Source organism: Phacochoerus africanus, chromosome 3 (genome assembly GCF_016906955.1).
Source record: "Phacochoerus africanus isolate WHEZ1 chromosome 3, ROS_Pafr_v1, whole genome shotgun sequence".
Lineage (NCBI taxonomy): Eukaryota > Metazoa > Chordata > Mammalia > Artiodactyla > Suidae > Phacochoerus > Phacochoerus africanus.
This window is the reverse complement of record NC_062546.1, coordinates 23260562-23280523: the sequence shown is the minus strand read 5'-3', so window position 1 is coordinate 23280523 and position 19962 is coordinate 23260562. Positions and strand designations below refer to the sequence as shown.

The window sequence follows — 19962 nt, the reverse complement described above, 5'->3', positions numbered from 1 at the left end:
AAATATACAAAGAGGAGTTCCTGTTGTGGTTCAGTGGAAACGAATCTGACTAGCATCCATGAGGACGCAGGTTTGACCCCTGGCATCAGTCAATGGGTTAAGGATCTGGCATTGCCATGAGCTGTGGTGTAGGCTGCAGATGCAGCTCGGATCCCACATTGCTGTGGCTGTGGTATAGGCCAGCAGCTATAGCTCTGATTCGACCTCTAGCCTGGGAACCTCCATATGCCAAAGGTACGGCCCTAAAAAGAAAAAAAAATACATACATACATACATATATACACATACACACAAAGATTATGTTATAATAAAAAGAGAAGGTATAAAATCAAATACATACGATTGAGGCCAATGTCATGGTATGTCATAATAACTGGTCTGTTTCCCTTCGGTAGGCCTCTTACAGTGACGTGGACCACACCATGAGTTGTTTCTATATCATGTTCCTGTAACAAGAGAATGTAATGGTCTCAGCAAAGGCAGAATGGACACCCCAGGTTGCTTAAGTCTCATAATACCCAATTCACCAATATTTCCCACCACCTGGGGCAGGAAACATCATTGAATTGTAAGCCTACGAGAAAAATGTTACATTAAATAGAATATTTATACCTTCTAATTCCTGTCAGATAAACAGACAAGCAAACGAGGGAAAAATACACCTTATCTACAAAGCTCACTGTCTTAAGTGGGAGAAGTCAGGGATCTGTTGAGAATACATTTGTAACTGGCTATGGCAAGGGGATCAGCAAGTTGACTAAGAAACCAGGTAAGACCTGGAGAAAGGGAAGTCAAGAAAGCAGAAGATACGAAGAAGCTGCTGGGTAAAAAAGGCAGAGGCTTCAGAGTCTCTAAACGTATAACTGGTAAGTTCAGTAGACACCTATGGGAGTGTCTGCCTAAAATCTCTCCCCTTCCCTGGGAGCTGCCCTTCGGCGTCATCCACACATTACAGGGGTGACTCCTGGCTGCCTTGTTTGTAGATTGTAACCTTGTGGCCATGGCTTACTGGATTCAGGTGGGCATTTGGTCCATGCCAGGTTGGCATCCTTCCCTGATGATTTGTTAACTGGGACTAAGATATTCCATTCTTGGCTCGGTTTTTCTCTTGAAAACAGAAGTAAACTTGTGAGCTTACAGAGGGCATTTCTACTGCTCTAACTCCAGCTGTGTATGCACTTAAATTCTGAGACATTCCCTGGATTGCCTCTGGTTTAAGATATTTGGTGGGGTGTGTGTGTGGGGGGGTGTTCCCTGCATCCCAAAGAATCCTAACCAAAGCAATGAGTAAAATTTAAGATGTAGTCAGAGCAAAGCTCACGAACTGTAAATAGCTGGAGCAAGATGCAATCAGAGCAGCTGGGACAATACTAACAGTGACTGGGTAGAAAAGAAAGACTGCAGAAAAAGTAGCTGAGATTTATTCTAGTCTTCTTCAATGTTTATATTTCTCAAAAACAAATTACCACCCCTAACCTAGCGAATTTCTGCTGACAGGGTCTGTACCTGTCTTTAGTAGTTGAGATAAGATTAACTTTGTCAATAAGAATCCCAAAAAAGGCAAAGCGCTTCCAACTTAACTTCCTATCTAATAATAAATCTCATCAGAGCCTTGATTTCCTCTCTGATGTGAGGAACAGAACAATCTCACAAAAATTGAACATCAGTGTATCTCAATTCATGGGCCCCAGGCTAGAGCAGATAAACCACAGGTGATTCAATATTTCTGCTATTCTCTATTACCACTTGTTACCTCAAGGCTTAAAAAAGGGAAGAACTGAAAGAAAGAAGCAGGTACTGTGACCTGGCTATGGAATAAAGTACAGGGTTTGGATGGGAGGCATATTAAGGCATAAATTCCTGTTGCTGTATGAGCATTTCTTGAGTGATACTGTCAGACTTATTGAGGACCCCCTTCCACCACCATCAGGCTCATTCATTAAAAAAACTTACATATTAACTGAACCCCCAGACCCTGGACTGAGCTGTAAGCACAAACAGTAAACAAGAGAGATGCGATCCCTCCCCTCACAGAGATTCTGTTCTATGCAGGGAGGCAGACGATAAACACACAAACCAACCAATCCATAACAAGAGCTTGTGATAAGTGCTGCAAAAGAAATAAATAGGATGCTGTGATAGAAAATTGAGGAGAAAGACATTTCTATTAGCAGTCAGGAAAGTACAAATTAAATTCAATGCGATGCAATTTCATATATACCAGAATCACAAAAAAATTTTAAGTCGGGTAACACCAAGTGCTGGCCAAGATGTAGAGAATTATCTTTCACAAACTATTGGTAGTTATGAAACCTGAAACAACTACTCTTGAGAACAATTTGGTAAATTCTAGTAAAGTTAAGAAGTGTCTACCCTACAGCAGTTTTACTTTTATGTATAATCTAAAGCAATTCTCAAACATGATCACACACAAAAAGATACATATGGATACACACACACACACACACACACTGCCTTATTTATAATGTTAAAAAATGAAAAGTAGCCTAAAAAGTCTTTTTTTCTCTTTTCTTTTTTTTGGCTGTGGCATGCAGCAGCTTGACGTGGGAATCTCAGTTCCCAGACCAGGGACTGAACCCAGGCTGCAGCAGTGAAAGGGCCAAGTCCTAATCACTAGGCCACCAGGGAACTTAAAAAGTCTTCAATGGGAGTTCCCGTCGTGGCGCAGTGGTTAACGAATCCGACTAGGAACCATGAGGTTGCGGGTTCAATCCCTGGCCTTGCTCAGTGGGTTAAGGATCTGGCATTGCTGTGAGCTGTGGTGTGGGTCACAGACGCGGCCTGGATCCCACGTTGCTGTGGCTCTGGCGTAGGCCGGTGGCTACAGCTCCTATTAGACCCCTAGCCTGGAAACCTCCATGTGCCACCGGAGCGGCTCAAGAAAAGGCAAAAAGACCAAAAAAAATAAAAAATAAAAGGCAAAAAAGTCTTCAATGGAGTTCCCTGATGGTACAGTGGGTTAATGATCCAGTGTTGTCACTGCTGTGGCTCTGGTTACAGCTGTGGTTCAAATTCAATCCCTGGTCCCAAAACTTCTGTATGCCACGAGTGCAGCCAAAAAAAAAAAAGTCTTCAATAGGGAAAACGATAAATTATGACATATTCATGTAATGAGATACAGATACAAATGAATGAACTAGAACTATCCAGGGAAAATCTTGAAAACAATGCTGAGTAGAATGCAGAAGAGTATGTGTATATATATGACATGATATATGACTTACATATGTAGATTTTTTAAAAAAGCAACACTGTATAGACTGTACACATTTACACACATAAAGTGTAAAAACTTGGAGAAGGAATGTACATTAAGTTTGGGATTGAATTCCTTCTGGGAGGTGATACAGTTCAGAGGTGAACTTAAGGAAACTTCAATCTCTCTAAGGTTTTACTTCTTGAGAGAAAGATTAAGAGGAAGAGAGGAAGAAGCCAGCCTTTGCCAAATGAGTGACACTACAGGAGAACGCAAATTGAAGAGAATGTGTAGCAATCTGTCATTTTGACAGCCTAGTTGCTGAAGCCTTCCTTCTGTCATATCCAAGCTTTCAGTAGAGTCTTGCTTAAATATCTCAGCTTGGTCTCAGCTGTGCTAATGAGGACTGAGGAAAAAAACAATTTACACTTTGGTCCTAGAGTTAGCAGGACTTCCCAAGACCTGGTGATGGATGAGGACAGTGGGTGGGAGGAGGGATGGCGTGGTGGGGATGTGGGGAGTGAGCTGTCAGGGAAGTTCAGGAGAAGGATGATGAAAAAGGAGAGGAGTTCCCGTCGTGGTTCAGTGGTTAACGAATTCCACTAGGAACCATGAGGTTGCGGGTTCAATCCCTGGGCCTTGCTCAGTGGGTTAAGGATCCAGTGTTGCCATGAGCTGTGGTGTAGGTTGCAGACACGGCTTGGATCCCGCATAGGCTATAGCTCCGATTCGACCCCTAGCCTGGGAACCTCCATATGCCACAGGAGAGGCCCAAGAAAAGGCAAAAAGACAAAAAAAAAAAAGAGAGAGAAAGGCGATACGACAGATGAGGCAAACATAGAGGAGGCAATAAGACAAAGTAACTACTTTGTTATCATTTCATAATCTGGATGTAATTCAGAGTTAAAACTGTATTTTCAACTTACAAAATGTTAAAATTTTAAGGAGATCTCAGTCCCTGCCTCCCCATCATATGTCCTCAAATTGTGTTAATGACCAAAGTATCAAACAGGCAAGAGCCCTGGGCCCTGTCAATCCTGTTGCCCTATTTGGAGCAACCCTTGGTCGTCAGTACCTCATATAGACTCTCTTCATTTTCAAAGTAATACGAAAAGAGACACTCACCTCCATGCAGACTTGCATACATATCCTTTGTGACTGTGTGTGTGAAAGGCTTGAAGTCTCCATCTGGAGATGAGTGTGCAGAGACCTTGCCTATGGAGCTGATTCAGTGGTCAAGCCACCACAGGGGGTGATGCTGCTGCCACCTTTCTGCTTTAGTCAATTAGCAACTGCTTCACAGGCTGTTTCTCCAGTTACCTCACCCTTAATCCAGCATTCTAGAGGGTGTGACTGCACAATGAGTGTGTCTAATCGGCTCTGTTCACAGATCTTTCTCAGCACTCTGATTATTTACCACCTCCAAGACTGCACTTCTTGAATGTGACCCCTTATTCTTCAGGCTTATAAAACAACCCGAAATCATATTGGTCTCAAACACACGTCTTCATTCTGGACTGCCCTCTTAATCAAAAATGTAGTTTGTCTTTTTAAGAATTTAAAAGTTAAGGATGTTACCGTTCATTGGCAATAATCAATTTTCACCTTTTGAGTTCCTTTCCTTCAGTTAAATGTGCTGTCACCAGTGTTAGACAATCTGACTTGTCAAAATACCTCTCTGAACCTAGAGTGCAGCAGCTTGATAAGGGATCTCGATTCCCAGACCAGGGATTAAATCCAGGCCACAGTGGTGAAAGCACCAAATCCTATCCACCAGGGAACTCCCTGAATTTTTTTTTTTCTTTTTCTTTTTTTTAGGACCGCACACACAGCATATGGAAGTTCCCAGTCTAGGGGTCAAATTGGAGCTACAGCTGCCAGCCTACACCACAGCCATAGCAATGCCAGATCTGAGCCATGTCTGCAATCTATACCACAGCTCACGGCAATGCCAGATCCTTAACCCACTGAGCAAGGCCAGGGATGGAACATGCGTCCTCACAAACACTAGTTGGATTCGTTTCCACTGAGCCACAAGAGGAATTCCCCTTAGTTAAGTTTTGCGTACATTATACCTGTTAGTGCTTATTCTCCCTAGCCAGTCTGAAACAGTTTAGGTAAACTTGTAGGACAAACTAATTCTTGAAAATGTCAGCATTCTTATTAGTATGAATTTTATTGTTTCTAATAAGCAGGCTACTGTAAGAGGCTTGGGCACATAGGAAATGTTAATATAACACCTCCACTACTTTACCTCTGTGTAGTGGTATAAAGTTCATTTGCATAACCCCATTTAACCCCATAGTAAAAGAACTGCCTCCACAATTACTCTGCCTTCTGCCTACAAATAAACCTCATGTTCCTTTTCAATGTCATTCTATGATACACTTTCCCTGACTCTAGCCTCAGCTTTCTCCCCTCTTACATCTTTAAGCCTGGTTCAATCAACACTCCTTTAGACATCTACTTTTATTTTCAACTACCACACGCTCAAACTGCTCACAAATTGTACTGTTCATTTGAAAGCATCTTTTGGGAGTTCCGGTCATGGCTCAGTGGTTAGTGAACCCAACTGGCATCCATGAGGACATGGGTTCGATCCCTCGCTCAGTAGGTTAAGGATCCAGCATTGGCGTGAGCTGTGGTGTAGGTCACAAACGAGACTCGGATCCTATGTTGCTGTGGCTCTGGCATAGGCTGGCAGTTACAGCTCCAATTGGACCCCTAGCCTGAGAACCTCCATATGCCATGGGTGCAGCCCTAAAAAGACCAAAAAAGAAAGAAAGAAAGAGTCTTTTGCAATATGTCCACATAAAATCTATCTTTTCCTCCTTCAAAATCAACTCAGTATCTTCTTCACATAGCCTTAGTTAACAATGAAAAAGAGTGAATGGGAATTCCTGTTGTGGCACAGTGGGTTAAGAATCTGACTGCAGGAGTTCCCATCGTGGCGCAGTGGTTAACGAATCCGACCAGGAACCATGAGGTTGCGGATTCAGACCCTGCCCTTGCTCAGTGGGTTAACGATCCGGCATTGCCGTGAGCTGGTGGTGTAGGTTGCAGACACGGCTCCGATCCTGCGTTGCTGTGGCTCTGGCGTAGGCCGGCAGCTACAGCTCCAATTCGACCCCCAGCCTGGGAACCTCCATATGCTGCGGGAGCGGCCCAAGAAATAGCAAAAAAAGACAAAAAAAAAAAGAATCTGACAGCAGCAGTTTGGGACGCTATGCAGGTGTGGGTTCAATCCCTGACCTGGTGCAGTGGGTTAAAAGATCTGGCATTGCCACAGCTGCAGTGCAGGTTGCAGCTATGCTCAGATTCAATCCCTGGCCTGGGAACCTCCATATGCTGTGGGTATGGCCATCAAAAAAAAAAAAAAGTGAATGACTGTTCTATTCAATCCATATGTAAGAGCCCAGAACACCTTTATCTTCAGAACATGGACTCTCTAGTCCAGGTAGAAAGGCAACTAGATTTGGCCAATATTTTTTTTTGCCAGATCCTCAACTGCTAGGTCACCAGAGAACTCCATAGGTCTGGCCAATTCAAACACTCCAATCTCTGGCCACAGTGAGTGGTCCAAGGATGTGCGTGTGACCCACACACATGTGACCTTTAGCCAATAAGACTCCTCTGGCCTCTTCCCTCAAGTTATATAGGTAAAGGTCTTCTCTCAGCAGTGAGGATGCTAAGGTAGAAAGATGTGATTTTGGGGACTGTTGACAGCTGTTATACCCATGGTGTGACAGAGCTTGTCAGAAAAATAAACTCTAGTGACAGAGGAATAGGGAACAGAAATTGGGTGTGGTCGACTCTATCTCCAGACTTTTTTTCTATTTAATTAATTAATTTATTTGTCTTTTTTAGGGCTGCACCCTCGGCATATGGAGGTTTCCAGGCTAGACGCCTAATCGGAGCCATAACTGCCCGCCTACACCACAGCCACAGCCACGTGGGATCCAAGCCACATCTGCGACCTACACCACACTTCATGGCAACGCCAGATCCTTAACTGTGCAAGGCCAGGGATCAAACCCACATCCTCATGGATACTAGTCGGATTCGTTTCCGATGAACCACAGCAGGAACTCCCTATCCTTAGAACTTAATAACCAACCTCTCCCTTACCATGTCCCCAACACAACAAAATCAAACCAAGGAGTTCCCGTCGTGGCGCAGTGGTTAACGAATCCGACAAGGAACCACGAGGTTGCGGGTTCGGTCCCTGCCCTTGCTCAGTGGGTTAACGATCCGGCGTTGCCGTGAGCTGTGGTGTAGGTTGCAGACGCGGCTCGGATCCCGAGTTGCTGTGGCTCTGGCGTAGGCCGGTGGCTACAGCTCCAATTCGACCCCTAGCCTGGGAACCTCCATATGCTGCGGGAGCGGCCCAAGAAATAGCAAAAAGACAAAAAAAAAAAAAATCAAAAGGGCTCAGGTGTGCATCTCAAGGAGAGGACCATCAGAAAAGGACAAAGCAAAAAAAAAAAAAAAAGAAAGCAGAAGTGTGGATAGGTAAGCAGTAATTCCAGTTTTCCTAGGCATGGGTAGGATATACAAAGGCGAAGAGTGAGATGAGGGCAAAGCGGGAGCCTTAGAGGCAAGGGCAGGAGCAGGAACTGGTCAAGCTCTAACACAGAATGCAGCAGGTATGCACCAGCTCCTTCAAAATACTTCTTTTCTGTGGAAGGTACTCTCAGTTATTTACTCCACTTAATTCTTATTTCATAGTAGTGCCCATTCACCAAGTGATCTGCAAGAGTTTAAAGCTGTTTAAATCACTTAAGACATAGTTGCATACACATTTGGTACCACATCTGAATTGTGGTACTAAAAACCAATCCTTACAGGAGGGTTCTATAAATCAGTCCTCTACAGAGCTACTGCAATTAAACAGCCAGCACGAAATCACTCAGCCCTTGGCCAGGCGTGGATTATCCTACGAGCAAGAACTCCATTCTTGTGAGTTCACTCCATTATCAGCCTCTTCCACAGGAATGATATATCTGGGCAGACAGCAGCTTTTCACTCTCCATTAATATTTATTGAGTACCCCTCTGGTGGAAGTAGAAGGCAATCTGACAAGATATGCCAATACCTTAAGTGTGTTCATTCCAAGAAATCATCTAAGAAAATAATCCAATGTGTATGTAAAATTTATGCACAGTGGAGTTCCCTTGTGGCTCAGTGGGTTAAGAATTCAGTGCTGTCACTATAGCCGCTTGGGTCACTGCTGTAGCTTGGGTTCAGTCCCTGGCCTGGAACTTCTGCATGCTGTGGGTGTAGCCAGAAAAAAAAATTATTCACAAAAACGTTCAGTGAACTGAACACATTATAAGGAATCTAATGTTCAAAAATAATGAATAGTGGGAGTTCCCATCATGGCGCAGCAGAAACAAATCTGACTAGTATCCATGAGGATGTGGGTTTGATCCCTGGCCTCGCTCAGTGGGCCAGCGATCTGGAATTGCTGTGGCATAGGCCAGCAGCTGTAGCTCTGATTCAGCCCCTAGCCTGGGAACTTCCATATGCCTTGGGTGCAGCCCTAAAAAGCAAAATAATAATGAATAATTAAGTCATGGGATAGCCATATGATGAAATAATAGGCAGCCATGAGATTATAAGTGCTTTAAGATGACATGGAAATGAGAATGGGTTCTAATTTTAAGTCAGAAAAAGATACAAAAATGGATGTTGTGTCCAACCATATAATTTTTTATAAAAAATCATTTAAACTTTTATTTTGTATTAAAAAAATACACACACATGAAGTTCCTGCTGTGGCACAGTGGATTAAAGCATCTGATATTGTCACAGCTGTGGCTTAGGTCACAGCTGCCACTCAAATTCAATTCCTGGCCTAGGAACTTCCACATGCTGTGGGTATGGCCATTAAAAAAAAAACATACATACATAAACACGTATATCTCAACACTAAACATATTAACATTGTTGTCTTTGGGTTCTAGGATTATGAGATTTCTCTAGCTACCTTATAATCTGTGCTCTACAAATATTCAACTACGAGCATGTTCTCTTGATAACCAGAATATAAAAGTAAAAACTGGCAATTTTTTGAATTTTCTAAATTTGATTATATACAAGTGGTTTATTTTTTAATATATAGCATATTTACTACGTTACATGCAAACATTAAAGACTACACATAAAGTTTTAGAAACATGTGAGAGATAACAATGATGACATTTATATAAACAGTGATTACAACTTTATAAAAAGTGTGTGTGTGTGTGCGTGGAGAAGCACTAAAATTGTCCATGGAGAGTTGTTTGAAAATTAAAAGCAGTTTTTTTGAACTTTTTGTAAAGTTAAACATTGGTTCCACCTCTCCCCCCAATATTTTATCATGAAAATTTTCAACCATACACTAAATTGAAAGATTTAAACATCTCTATACCCACCACTTGGATTCTACCATTACTATTTTACTATACTTATCATACATCTATCCATCAGTCCATCTGATTAATCCATCTTTATTTTTTATAGAGGTATGGTTGATTTATGATATCCTAGTTTTAGGTGTACAACATAGTGATCCAAAATTTTTATAGATTACACTTCATTTAAAGTTTTTATAAAATATTGGCTATATTTTCTGTGTTGTACAATATATTCTTGTAGCTTATTTATCTTATACATAGTAGCTCATACCTCGTAATCCCTTAGTATAATTATTTGTTAAAGCAGTACATCCTAAACACAAAGAAGCTATAGCATTTGTTTCAGCTCTAGTTCCAATTTTTTTTTTTGTCTTTTTGTTGTTGTTATTGTTGTTGTTGTTGCTATTTCTTGGGCCGCTCCCTCGGCATATGGAGGTTCCCAGGCCAGGGGTTGAATCGGAGCTGTAGCCACCGGCCTACGCCAGAGCCACAGCAACGTGGGATCCAAGCCGTGTCTGCAACCTACACCACAGCTCATGGCAACGCCGGATCGTTAACCCACTGAGCAAGGGCAGGGACCGAACCCGCAACCTCATGGTTCCTAGTCGGATTCGTCAACCACTGCGCCACGACGGGAACTCCTAGTTCCAAATTTTTAAACAGTCCACGAGCAGAAGAAAATTAAGCAGCACTGAAGTAGATCAATGGGCAATAAGCCTGCTGATGCACTGTTTTAACTGGCAATGGGCTTTCTCCTTTTTCATCAATTCTAAGCCTGTCACCTCTAATCATCCCTTCCCTCATTATTCTTACATCCAAATCTAACTGCTTTTGCCTCAGGGGAGTTATACAGCAATGAAGTTACTAGGGCAATCAAAGAGCCAAGAGAAATGGTACAATTTTAATTATATTTTCAATTACGGGGAAAAAAGAGAAAAGCATGTAGTCAATTAGTAAAGACAATGGAGGCAGTTCAGACTGAAGTTATGAGCTTGGTTGTGATGTTAAGATAACTTCCTAGAATAGCATCAAAGATTCCTTAAAGATTTTTCTGAGGCAAGACAAGAGATGAGAAGGAAGCCTGGATTAACTGGCTTCAGTTAACCACCCTGCCAGTTGTGCTGATGAACAACACCGATGCCAAAGCCAAGGCTGAATGCCTTTCCACCAAATGACAAAGCTGGCTTTAGATTTGTTCTGCTTTGTCTCCTAAGAAGGCCCAGTGGTTTCCCGGAAGCCTTCAGGCAAACCCGGCCATTCTTGACATCTCACAGTTCCTGGCTCGTAGGCCTTCTAACACTGTCACTAGACTCCTGACCCAGCTGCCCCAGCCTCCAGAACATCACACAGACCTTCAACAAAGAGACAGATGAGAACAGTGGTAGAAGAGGATTCATGAGTGCTGAGAGGAGAGAAAAAGAAAGGCCTATGGTTTTTTTTTTTTTCTTCTTCGGAACACAGAGAACCTGTACATTCAAAACCAGTGACAGACGCATGACAAACAGTGATGAACACGTGCCATCATTTTATTTGTATCAGAACTAAACTAAAAGTTATATTTAATGAGGCTAGAACATATTGTTAAAGCTTCACCCAAAATGCCAAAAAATTTTGCAATACCACTTTCAAGCCGTAATTTTTTTTTTTTGCTTTTGTGTTTTTAGGACCACACCTGCAGCATATGGAGGTTCCCAGGCTAGGGGTCCAATTGGAGCTGTTGCTGCTGGCCTACACCACAGCTACAGCAATGCCAGATCCTTAACCCACTGAGCAAGGCCAGGGATCGAACCCTCAACCTCATGGTTCCTAGTCAGATTCGTTTCCACTGCACCTTAATATTAAAAAGTGATTGATAATTATATTTCTAAAACTCAATTTCATTTATATCTAAGTATATTTATGTGAAAAAAACTAAAGGATTCATACAAAAATATTAATGCTAGTGAAATAATAGGTGATTTTTATTTAGTTTTTGCTATCTTTTTTATTTTACAACAAACACATAATTTTTTAATAGTCCAATTTGGGGGGAAGGGATGCTCAATTTGATGAAAATAAATGCTTCTACACTTTTAGGCAGAAGTGTACATATATACTATTTCTAGAATTCCTCACCTTGAATTTTATTGTCACCCTTTCTCAAATGAATTCCTTCTAGGTAAATTATATCAAATATTAACAGCAATCAAGTTCAACTGGTTCAACCTAGGATCAAAACCATAACTAAAGTTAGATAAAATTAAAAACAACTGAACCCAAACTTGACTGCCACTATTTACCAAAAAATAATGACTTCTTGTTTTTGAGTAAAGGGTCTATAACAAATGATTCCCTAATAGCACTAGGCTGATTATGTTGTATACAAAAAGTATACCAAACAGTCAGAAGTATTTGGCACTGGGATTCAAAAATCTGTAGCAATCTTGAGCCTGCCCCTGCCAAAGTGAGCCTCAGTCTCATCTGTCCTAACAAGGAACCTCAGCTTTACAAACAACTCAACTCAATGCCACATTTTAGCTCTGGACACTTCCAGGTGAGAAAGAATGGGCAATAAGTTCAGAATGAATGGGTGTTTTTCACCCCAGTTCCACCCAATGGAAAGTTCTGAAACCTGATTTTCGATTTCCTCATCCATTAAGCAGGGATGATAAAATCACTTTGTGATACTGCTCCAACAACTAAACTGGAGATGATAGTATCTATAGTCGGTACCCAATAAATTATTATGGTATAACTTGTTTGCCTGTGAGATAGATATTAGGTCTTCCTTTTGATGCGAACATGGAAAGACTCCACTGTATTTAAAATGCATATCCGAAAATAACTATTTGCCTGTGGGTACACAAGTTGGCTTCCCTGCACCTACCTTTCCTGCCTAGTACCCGCTGTGTCAATTTATGTTACTTCCGAGAGCTACTTTTTTTTTCTTTTTCTTTTTTTGTCTTTTTTGTTGTTGTTGTTGTTATTGTTGTTGTTGTTGTTGCTATTTCTTGGGCCGCTCCCTCGGCATATGGAGGTTCCCAGGCTAGGGGTCTAATCGGAGCTGTAGCCACCGGCCTACACCAGAGCCACAGCAACGCGGGATCCGAGCTGCGTCTGCAACCTACACCACAGCTCACGGCAACGCCGGATCGTTAACCCACTGAGCAAGGGCAGGGATCGAACCCACAACCTCATGGTTCCTAGTCGGATTCGTTATCCACTGCGCCACGACGGGAACTCCCCGAGAGCTACTTTTACATCAATCCCCAAAACAGGAGAGTCAGGCTACATGGGCATAAGGTTCCCATGTCCATGCGCTCATTCCTTCTTCCCATTTCTTTCAGGGCCAGTCAATAGATGAAGTAGGAAGATGGAGAGTTGCTGGCTCACTTTACTGATATTTAAATTGGCAATAGAGCTATAGGCAAAAGCAGACTAAGAAGAACAGTATCATTTAAGAAAATACTAATGAATCAGGTTGAATTTTGCATTTCCAAAGACAAGGCCAAGAGGTTTCCGCATTTTATATTAATAACAATCTGTCCTCTTCTTTTAGGAAAAGATTTTGCTGTTAAGTCTGCCCTCCAAATTGTCCTTCTCACATCTTTTTTGCAGTGAGATGACAACTTTCCACTTGACACCTGTCACTGTTTCCAATATCGTTTGAGGAGTGGAGATCTTAATTACAAAAAGGCAGCTCCACCCAACAGCCTACAACCACAGAACATGTACCAGGCAGGCAATTTTTGAACACAATAGTAAATTATTTTAAATGAACTTGATCCAATGACCAAAAGAACATGAAGGAGTCATGATTAGCTATGAAGAGAGCTCCACCTCTACAAGACCACCAACCAGCACAGGGAGGGACGCACGGCAGAGATCCTGTACACAGCCCTCCTTAGTGCTTGTACAGTCCTTACCTGACAGTCAAAGTCCTGGAAGTTTCGTGTACCATTCTGTCAACAGAAGGCAGAAAACACAGTCAGTTTCCCCATGTGGCTTCCCCAAATGTGCAGCAAATTCAGTTCACAGTGAAAGCAGTGCAGGTGCAGCCGCTTGGTTGCCGTAAAACTAAAATGGTTCCCATCAATTGGCTCTAGAGGCAGCTGGGTGGGTTCCTAACCGGTGCTAGTAAATGGTGAGTCTTTAGAGGTGAGGGTACACTTTGGGAGACTCCTGGTGAAGATGAAGGAAAGGAGCCTGGCTTCCCAGTAAAGCTTGTGATTTGTCCTTCTGCCTAAGGAGAGCAGTGAGAGCTTGTGGGAAGAGTAAAACGTGGACCGGCATCTGAGAGCACACTCACAACCCACAGGGGAGGAACCTGGGAGCAAAGGAGCTGGAGGCCGCTCCTGAGAGGTGCCAAGGAAGGCAGCAGCCAGCGTGCCCAGGACAAGGAAGCAAAGAAAGGATCAAGAAGAGAACAAAGATATAGATGGATCAGAAACAGAAGACCTGAAATGTAACAAGAAAGGTAGTGTCATTGAAGGAAGGAAAGACAAAACAGGGTTCTTAATATAATGGTATATCTGCTGCATCCCAGAAACTGCTGATAGGAAAAAAACCAAACCACTGAATCTTTTTTTTTTTTTTTTTTTTTGATGTGCACCACACCCACAGCATATGGAGGTTCCCAGACTAGGGGTTGAATTGGAGCTGCAGCCGCCAGCCTACACCACAGCCTTATGGATACTTGTTGGATTCGTTTCCTCTGTGCCATGACAGGAACTCCTCTGAATCGTTCTAAAAGTAGAACACACTCAGAGTTCTCGTTGTGGCACAGCAGAAACAAATCCGACTAGAAACCATGAGGTTGCGGGTTCTATCCCTGGCCTTGCTCAGTGGGTTGAGGATCCAGCATTGCCATGAGCTGTGGTGTAGGTCACAGACGCGGCTCAGATCCTGAGTTGCTGCGGCCCTGGCAAAGGCTGGCAGCTATAGCTCCAATTGGACCCCTAGCCTAGGAACCTCCATATGCCGCAGGAGTGGCCCTAAAAGGACACACACACACACACACAAAAGTAGAACACACTCAAAAGATCCAAGGAGAATTCACTAAGCTTCTAAAAAGAGATTATATATCATGGTTCAGAAGTTAACAAATCTGATTAGCACCCATAGATCCCTGGCCTCGCTCAGTGGGTTAAGGACCTGGCCTTGCCATGAGCTGTGGTGTAGGTCGCAGATGCAGCTCAGATCCTGTGTTGCTATGGCTGTGGTGCAGGCCAGCAGCTGCAGCTCCGATTGGACCCCTAGCCTGGGAACCTCCCTAGGCCACCAGTGCAGCCCTAAAAATAGACAAATAAATAAATAAAAAGAGATTATGTCATAGTAATGTTGGATTGAAAAAAAAAGTCAGTGGCAATGACTCAGAGGCATTTTTGTACTGTTTCAGATGCCAGAGTTGCCAGAGAATGACATAAGAGTATAAAAAGGGTAATGAGTGATGTGTTTAGGAGGAAATAAAACCTGGCTTGATTTTTCATAAAGTGAAAGTCCCTTCCCTGAAAAAAACTTCTCATTATTGAGAAACTGTTATAACATCTGCCTAAAACAGCTTCCAGAAAGTGTGGAGATGTAATAATAATAATAAGCACCTTCCCCAAAGCCGCCCTTCCAGAGACTATTGAGATACGTGATGCTAAGGGAATCTTAAGCCATCCCAACCCCCTTCAAGAAGATCTGCTTAGAAACAGCTCTGCATTCTAGCACCCATGCTGCTGGCAGGACAAAATAGAGAGGTTAAAAGCATAGCCCAGTGATGTTAAAAAACAAAAAAACAGAGTTCCCGTCTTGGTGCAGTGGAAACGAATCTGACTAGGAACCATGAGGTTGTGGGTTCAATCCCTGGCCTTGCTCAGTGGGTTAAGGATCCAGTGTTGCTCTGAGCTGTGGTGTAGGCCGGCAGCAATAGCACCAATTAGACCCCTAGCCTGGGAACCTCCAAATGCCGCGGGTGTAGCCCTAAAAAGACAAAAAAATAAATAAACAAATAAACACCCAAAGAAACAAACCATCTCCCATAAGGCAGAGAGCCAGCTGGGATAATGCAGAGGGGCACCATCCCATACAGTAGCCATTAGCCACATGTGCCAATTTTTTTTTGATTATTATTTTTTTAATAGTTATTTCCCCAATAAATTTTTTTTCTACTGTACAGCATGGTGACCCAGTTACACATACATGTACACATTCTATTTTCACACATTATCATGCTCCATCATAAGTGACTAGACATAGTTCCCAGGGCTACACAGCAGGATGTTATTGCTAATATATTCCAAAGGCAATAGTTTGTATCTATTAACACCAAGCTCCCCAAGCACCCCACTCCCTCCCCCTCGGCAAACATGTGCCAATTTAAACCAAAATGTAAAATTCAGTCTTGCAGTCATATCAGCCACATTTCAAATGCCCAATAGATACGTGTAGACAATGGCTGCTATATTCCTGGGCAGTGCAGATACAGAACATTTCCATTTATTGCAGAAACATCTACTGGACAGCACTGATCTGGAGATAGAAAGCATCTGAAGGACTAAGGTTATGGATGAGCAGACCTTGCTTCTCTAAAGGGGGCAGTAAAGCCACAAGAGAGCAACAGTCACAGAGAGACTACAGATGACGCTGAGAACAGAAGAGAGAGTGGTGGAAGCAGCTGATCTGAAGTACTATTCAGGGCATGAAACCAAGTTCACAAAATAAAGTCTGATGCAGTCATAGCATGAAAAGACAGCTAAGATGCCATGCAGATGGGACAGGGTAGCATATTTCCAAGGAATGCTGCCCTGGGTAAAAAAGGATCATAGTGTTTTCTGGCTCCCACTAGCCCCAGAGATTTCCCAAGCATGCCTTCAGAGAGGTCATGGTGCTTAATTTCTAGTTAGACTATGAGAAGCAGAAGGAAGGGCCCTCGTGTGGACTAGGGGAAATTGTTGTGGTGGGCTAACAAATGACCAGTGAGTCCCTGGTCCCTGATTCAGGTTGCATCTTCCACCCCATTTAGCACAGGGCCTAGAATAAATCAGGTACTCAATGCATATTTACAAAGATGAGTAAGTTAGTACAACAAAATTAAATGTTGAAAGGTTTTCTTAAGACTTTGGGTGGAGGAATTCCTCTGATGGTGCAGCAGTAATGAACCCGACTAGTATCCATGAGGATGCGGGATCGATCCCTGGCCTCACTCAGTGGGTTAAGGATCCAGTATTGCCATGAGCTGTGGTATAGGTCACAGACCTGGCTCAGATCTGGTGTCGCTGTGGCTGTGGTGTAGGCCGGCAGCTGCAGCTCCAATTCCACCCCTAGACTGGGAACTTCCATATGCTGTGTGTGCAACCCTAAAAGTAAAAAAAAATAAAAAATAAATAAAAAAGAGAGAGAGAGAGGGAGACAGAGAGAGACTTTGGGTCAAAAACAACAAAAAAAATTTCACTGCATTCCAGCTTAAGATGATATGATAATTAAATGGAAATAAAGTAGGCTACAAAATATGGGCTTCATAGTTTGATCTCGACTGCATTAAAATATGCACTAAAAATGACAAGAAAAATACCAAAACATAAACAATAGTAGCTATTTCTGAATAGTTGGATTATGAGTGATTACATTTTTTTGATACTTTTCTACAATAAGCACTTTGCCTTTTGCAATTAGAAAACTAGGGGGGGAAAAGGATTTGGTATGGCACAAAAAATATGTTTTTAACTTAGTATTTTGTAATATCTGATTTAAAGATTCATTTAATCTTTTAAGGAATAATTTATAATGTTGTCAAAACAGACCATATTAAGAGCTTTACTCTTACAGGATTCTCAGAGGTTCCTTTAGAAATTATTGAGAAAGACTAGAGAAAATCACTCTAGTCTGAACTAAAATCTTGGCCCTGGAATACAAAGACACAAATTCTGATGAGTAATTTGAGAAGCAACTGTCCCTGTATGCATAAATTTCCTTCCTCGCTATCACATGATCAGTCATAAAGCATTTTGTTAGGGCCTAAAGCCTCTGAGATGAGCATAAAGGGAAATGCCAAAAGCAAAGGAGGCAATTTTCTCCAGAAACCAAAGTGATCTTAGTCGAGGATCTAACAAACCAAAACCAAAACACTGTGCAGTCTTAATCCAGCATATACAGTTAGACTTTCAAAGAAAAAGTACTTAATAATCAGAGGAAAACTAACACTTGTTTTCTTGTGTTTTTTTTTTTTTTTTTTTTTGGTAAGGATGCCAGATCCTCTTGGGAGAATGGCTTTAGGCTTCATGCATGACCAATCATCCTGGAGAAAAGCTATGACTGGGTAGGCTTGACAATATTTGGCATCCAGAGTTTCTGAATGGAGATCATTAGCTGGTACCCATTTGACTGGGGCCAATGGAAGCCATATTCTCTGAGCTCATTAAACATCAATACTACTCACTAGGTATATTCTAGAAGGACACCAGACCTCCCTGGGGTACTTCCCTGGGGACTTGTGTCTGATATTTGTGGTATATGGTTCTACTCCAACAAGACCTTCCTAAGTTTCAGGCTCTGGGTGCTTTCTTTTTCTGTCCATTTTGAAGATATCATTAATTCCACATTTAGAAAGATTTTTGCGCTAACAGACTTAAGTAGCAGAAAAGGACTCAAGAAAAAAATTTTCAAATAGAATAATATGGAAGAAGAGTAGAAAAAAAGAATAAGTCAAGGAAAAAGAAAAATTATTACTGAAAGTTGTAGTCAAGGTAGAGGCCACCTAAGGGGAGTGTTTCCTGATGAAGGCTCAGGGTCAAATGCAGAAGCATTCCAAGAAAGTAAATTAAAAACAAGTAGGAAAGAAGCTCCTGTTGTGGCTCAGTGGTAACAAATCTGACTAGTATCCATGAGGATGCAGCCTAGATCCCTGGCCTCAATCAGTGGGTTAAGGATCTGGGGTTGCCGTGAGCTGTGGTGCAGATTGCAGACATGGCTCCAATCTAGCATTTTTGTGGCTATGGTATAGTCTGGCAGCTGCAGATCCGATTCAACCCCTAGCCTAGGAACTTCCATATGCCGAGGGTGTGGCCCTAAAAAGTAAAAAACAAACAAACTAAACAAGTAGTTCTCGGAGTTCCCGTGTTCCCTTCTTGGCACAGGCGCAGTGGTTAACGAATCCGACTAGGAACCATGAGGTTGCGGGTTTGATCTCTGCCCTTGCTCAGTGGGTTAAGGATCCAGCATTGCTGTGAGCTGTAGTGTAGGTTGCAGACGTGGCTCGGATCCTGCATTGCTGTGGCTCTGGTGCCGGCGGCTACAGCTCCAATGAGACCCCTAGCCTGGGAACCTCCATATGCCGCAGGAGCGGCCCTAGAAAAGGCAAAAAGACAAAAAAAAAAAAGTAGTTCTCTCAGTTTAAGCCTGGAGAAAAAGCAAAAAGCAACGGAGAATATATTGATGGATGAGGACAGGTATGAAAAAAGGCGGGAGGCAGACAGAAGTTTTAAAAACAAGTAACTGCTAGAGAAAAGAGAAAAAATAACTTCCCAACATGAGATCTCCTCAAGAGGCATATATGGTTTCAAAAGACAGAAAGCAGCAGATATAACGGAAAGAAAGAGAAGATACGTAATACCTTAGAACCAAATACCACAGGAAGAGATTTGTTCTGTGAACTCGTCGTGAGGGGGCTGTGTCTTATTCTCCACTCTCCCCCCAGTTCTGGCACTTAGAAAATGCAATAGACATTCTATTGCAAGAGGGTATGGGCATCTCAAAATAGAGATACTCAATTTGAGTAAGAAAGGAATACCGAAGAGGAAAGGTTACACGCAATTGATGTGCTCAGAACTAAAGTGAGAAGGAATTGTTACAACCGTAGGTTTTAGAAACAAGCTGATTAAAATAAGAACTGTCAAAAATAATAAAATATGGCATTTCTATTTTTTAAAAAAGGCCAATAATCCTTACCAACAGAAATTAGAAAGATGGGGAACTGCCCAGGCAACGTAGCACTTCACAAGTACATGTTAACGAAAATGAAAATGTCGATACATCTTTTTTTGTTTTAAAGGGACCTTCGCATAAACCCTTTGCCTGTCTCTGCTACCCTGGAGGTTCCCAAAATGTCCATCCCTGGGTTCTCCCTGCTTCCTCTTATAATATCCTCCCTTCCTCCTCTGCTTACATTTCCAGTCACTAGAGAAGATCTACTTCTCTCTTTTTTTTTCCCTTTTTGGCCACTGCAGTGACAACACTGGATCCTTAACCTGCTATGCCACAAGGGGAACTCCCACCTCACTTTTTATTGCAACAATCAAAACAAAATAAATACCCTGTTTTTGTCCCCTCCACTAAATATTTATTCCCCTTCTTGATGGTTCCTCAATTCTGCAGAAGGCCATT

General features: G+C 42.3%; 1 protein-coding gene across 6 annotated transcripts in view; it reads right to left on the bottom strand.

Annotated features, from left to right (window-relative positions):
- Positions 1–19962, bottom strand: part of NDRG3 (NDRG family member 3) — an 81102-nt gene that overhangs the window by 37289 nt on the left and 23851 nt on the right. For 3 of the 6 annotated variants that reach the window (XM_047771150.1, XM_047771151.1, XM_047771153.1), the window contains exons 3-4: positions 13524–13559; positions 341–446 (exon numbers count right to left, since the gene is read on the bottom strand). In XM_047771150.1, the coding sequence (XP_047627106.1) occupies positions 341–446; positions 13524–13559 (142 nt within the window). Of the gene's footprint in view, positions 1–340; positions 447–11733; positions 11824–13523; positions 13560–19962 lie in introns of all 6 variants that reach the window. The other 3 variants (XM_047771152.1, XM_047771154.1, XM_047771155.1) reach the window with 2 other exon arrangements.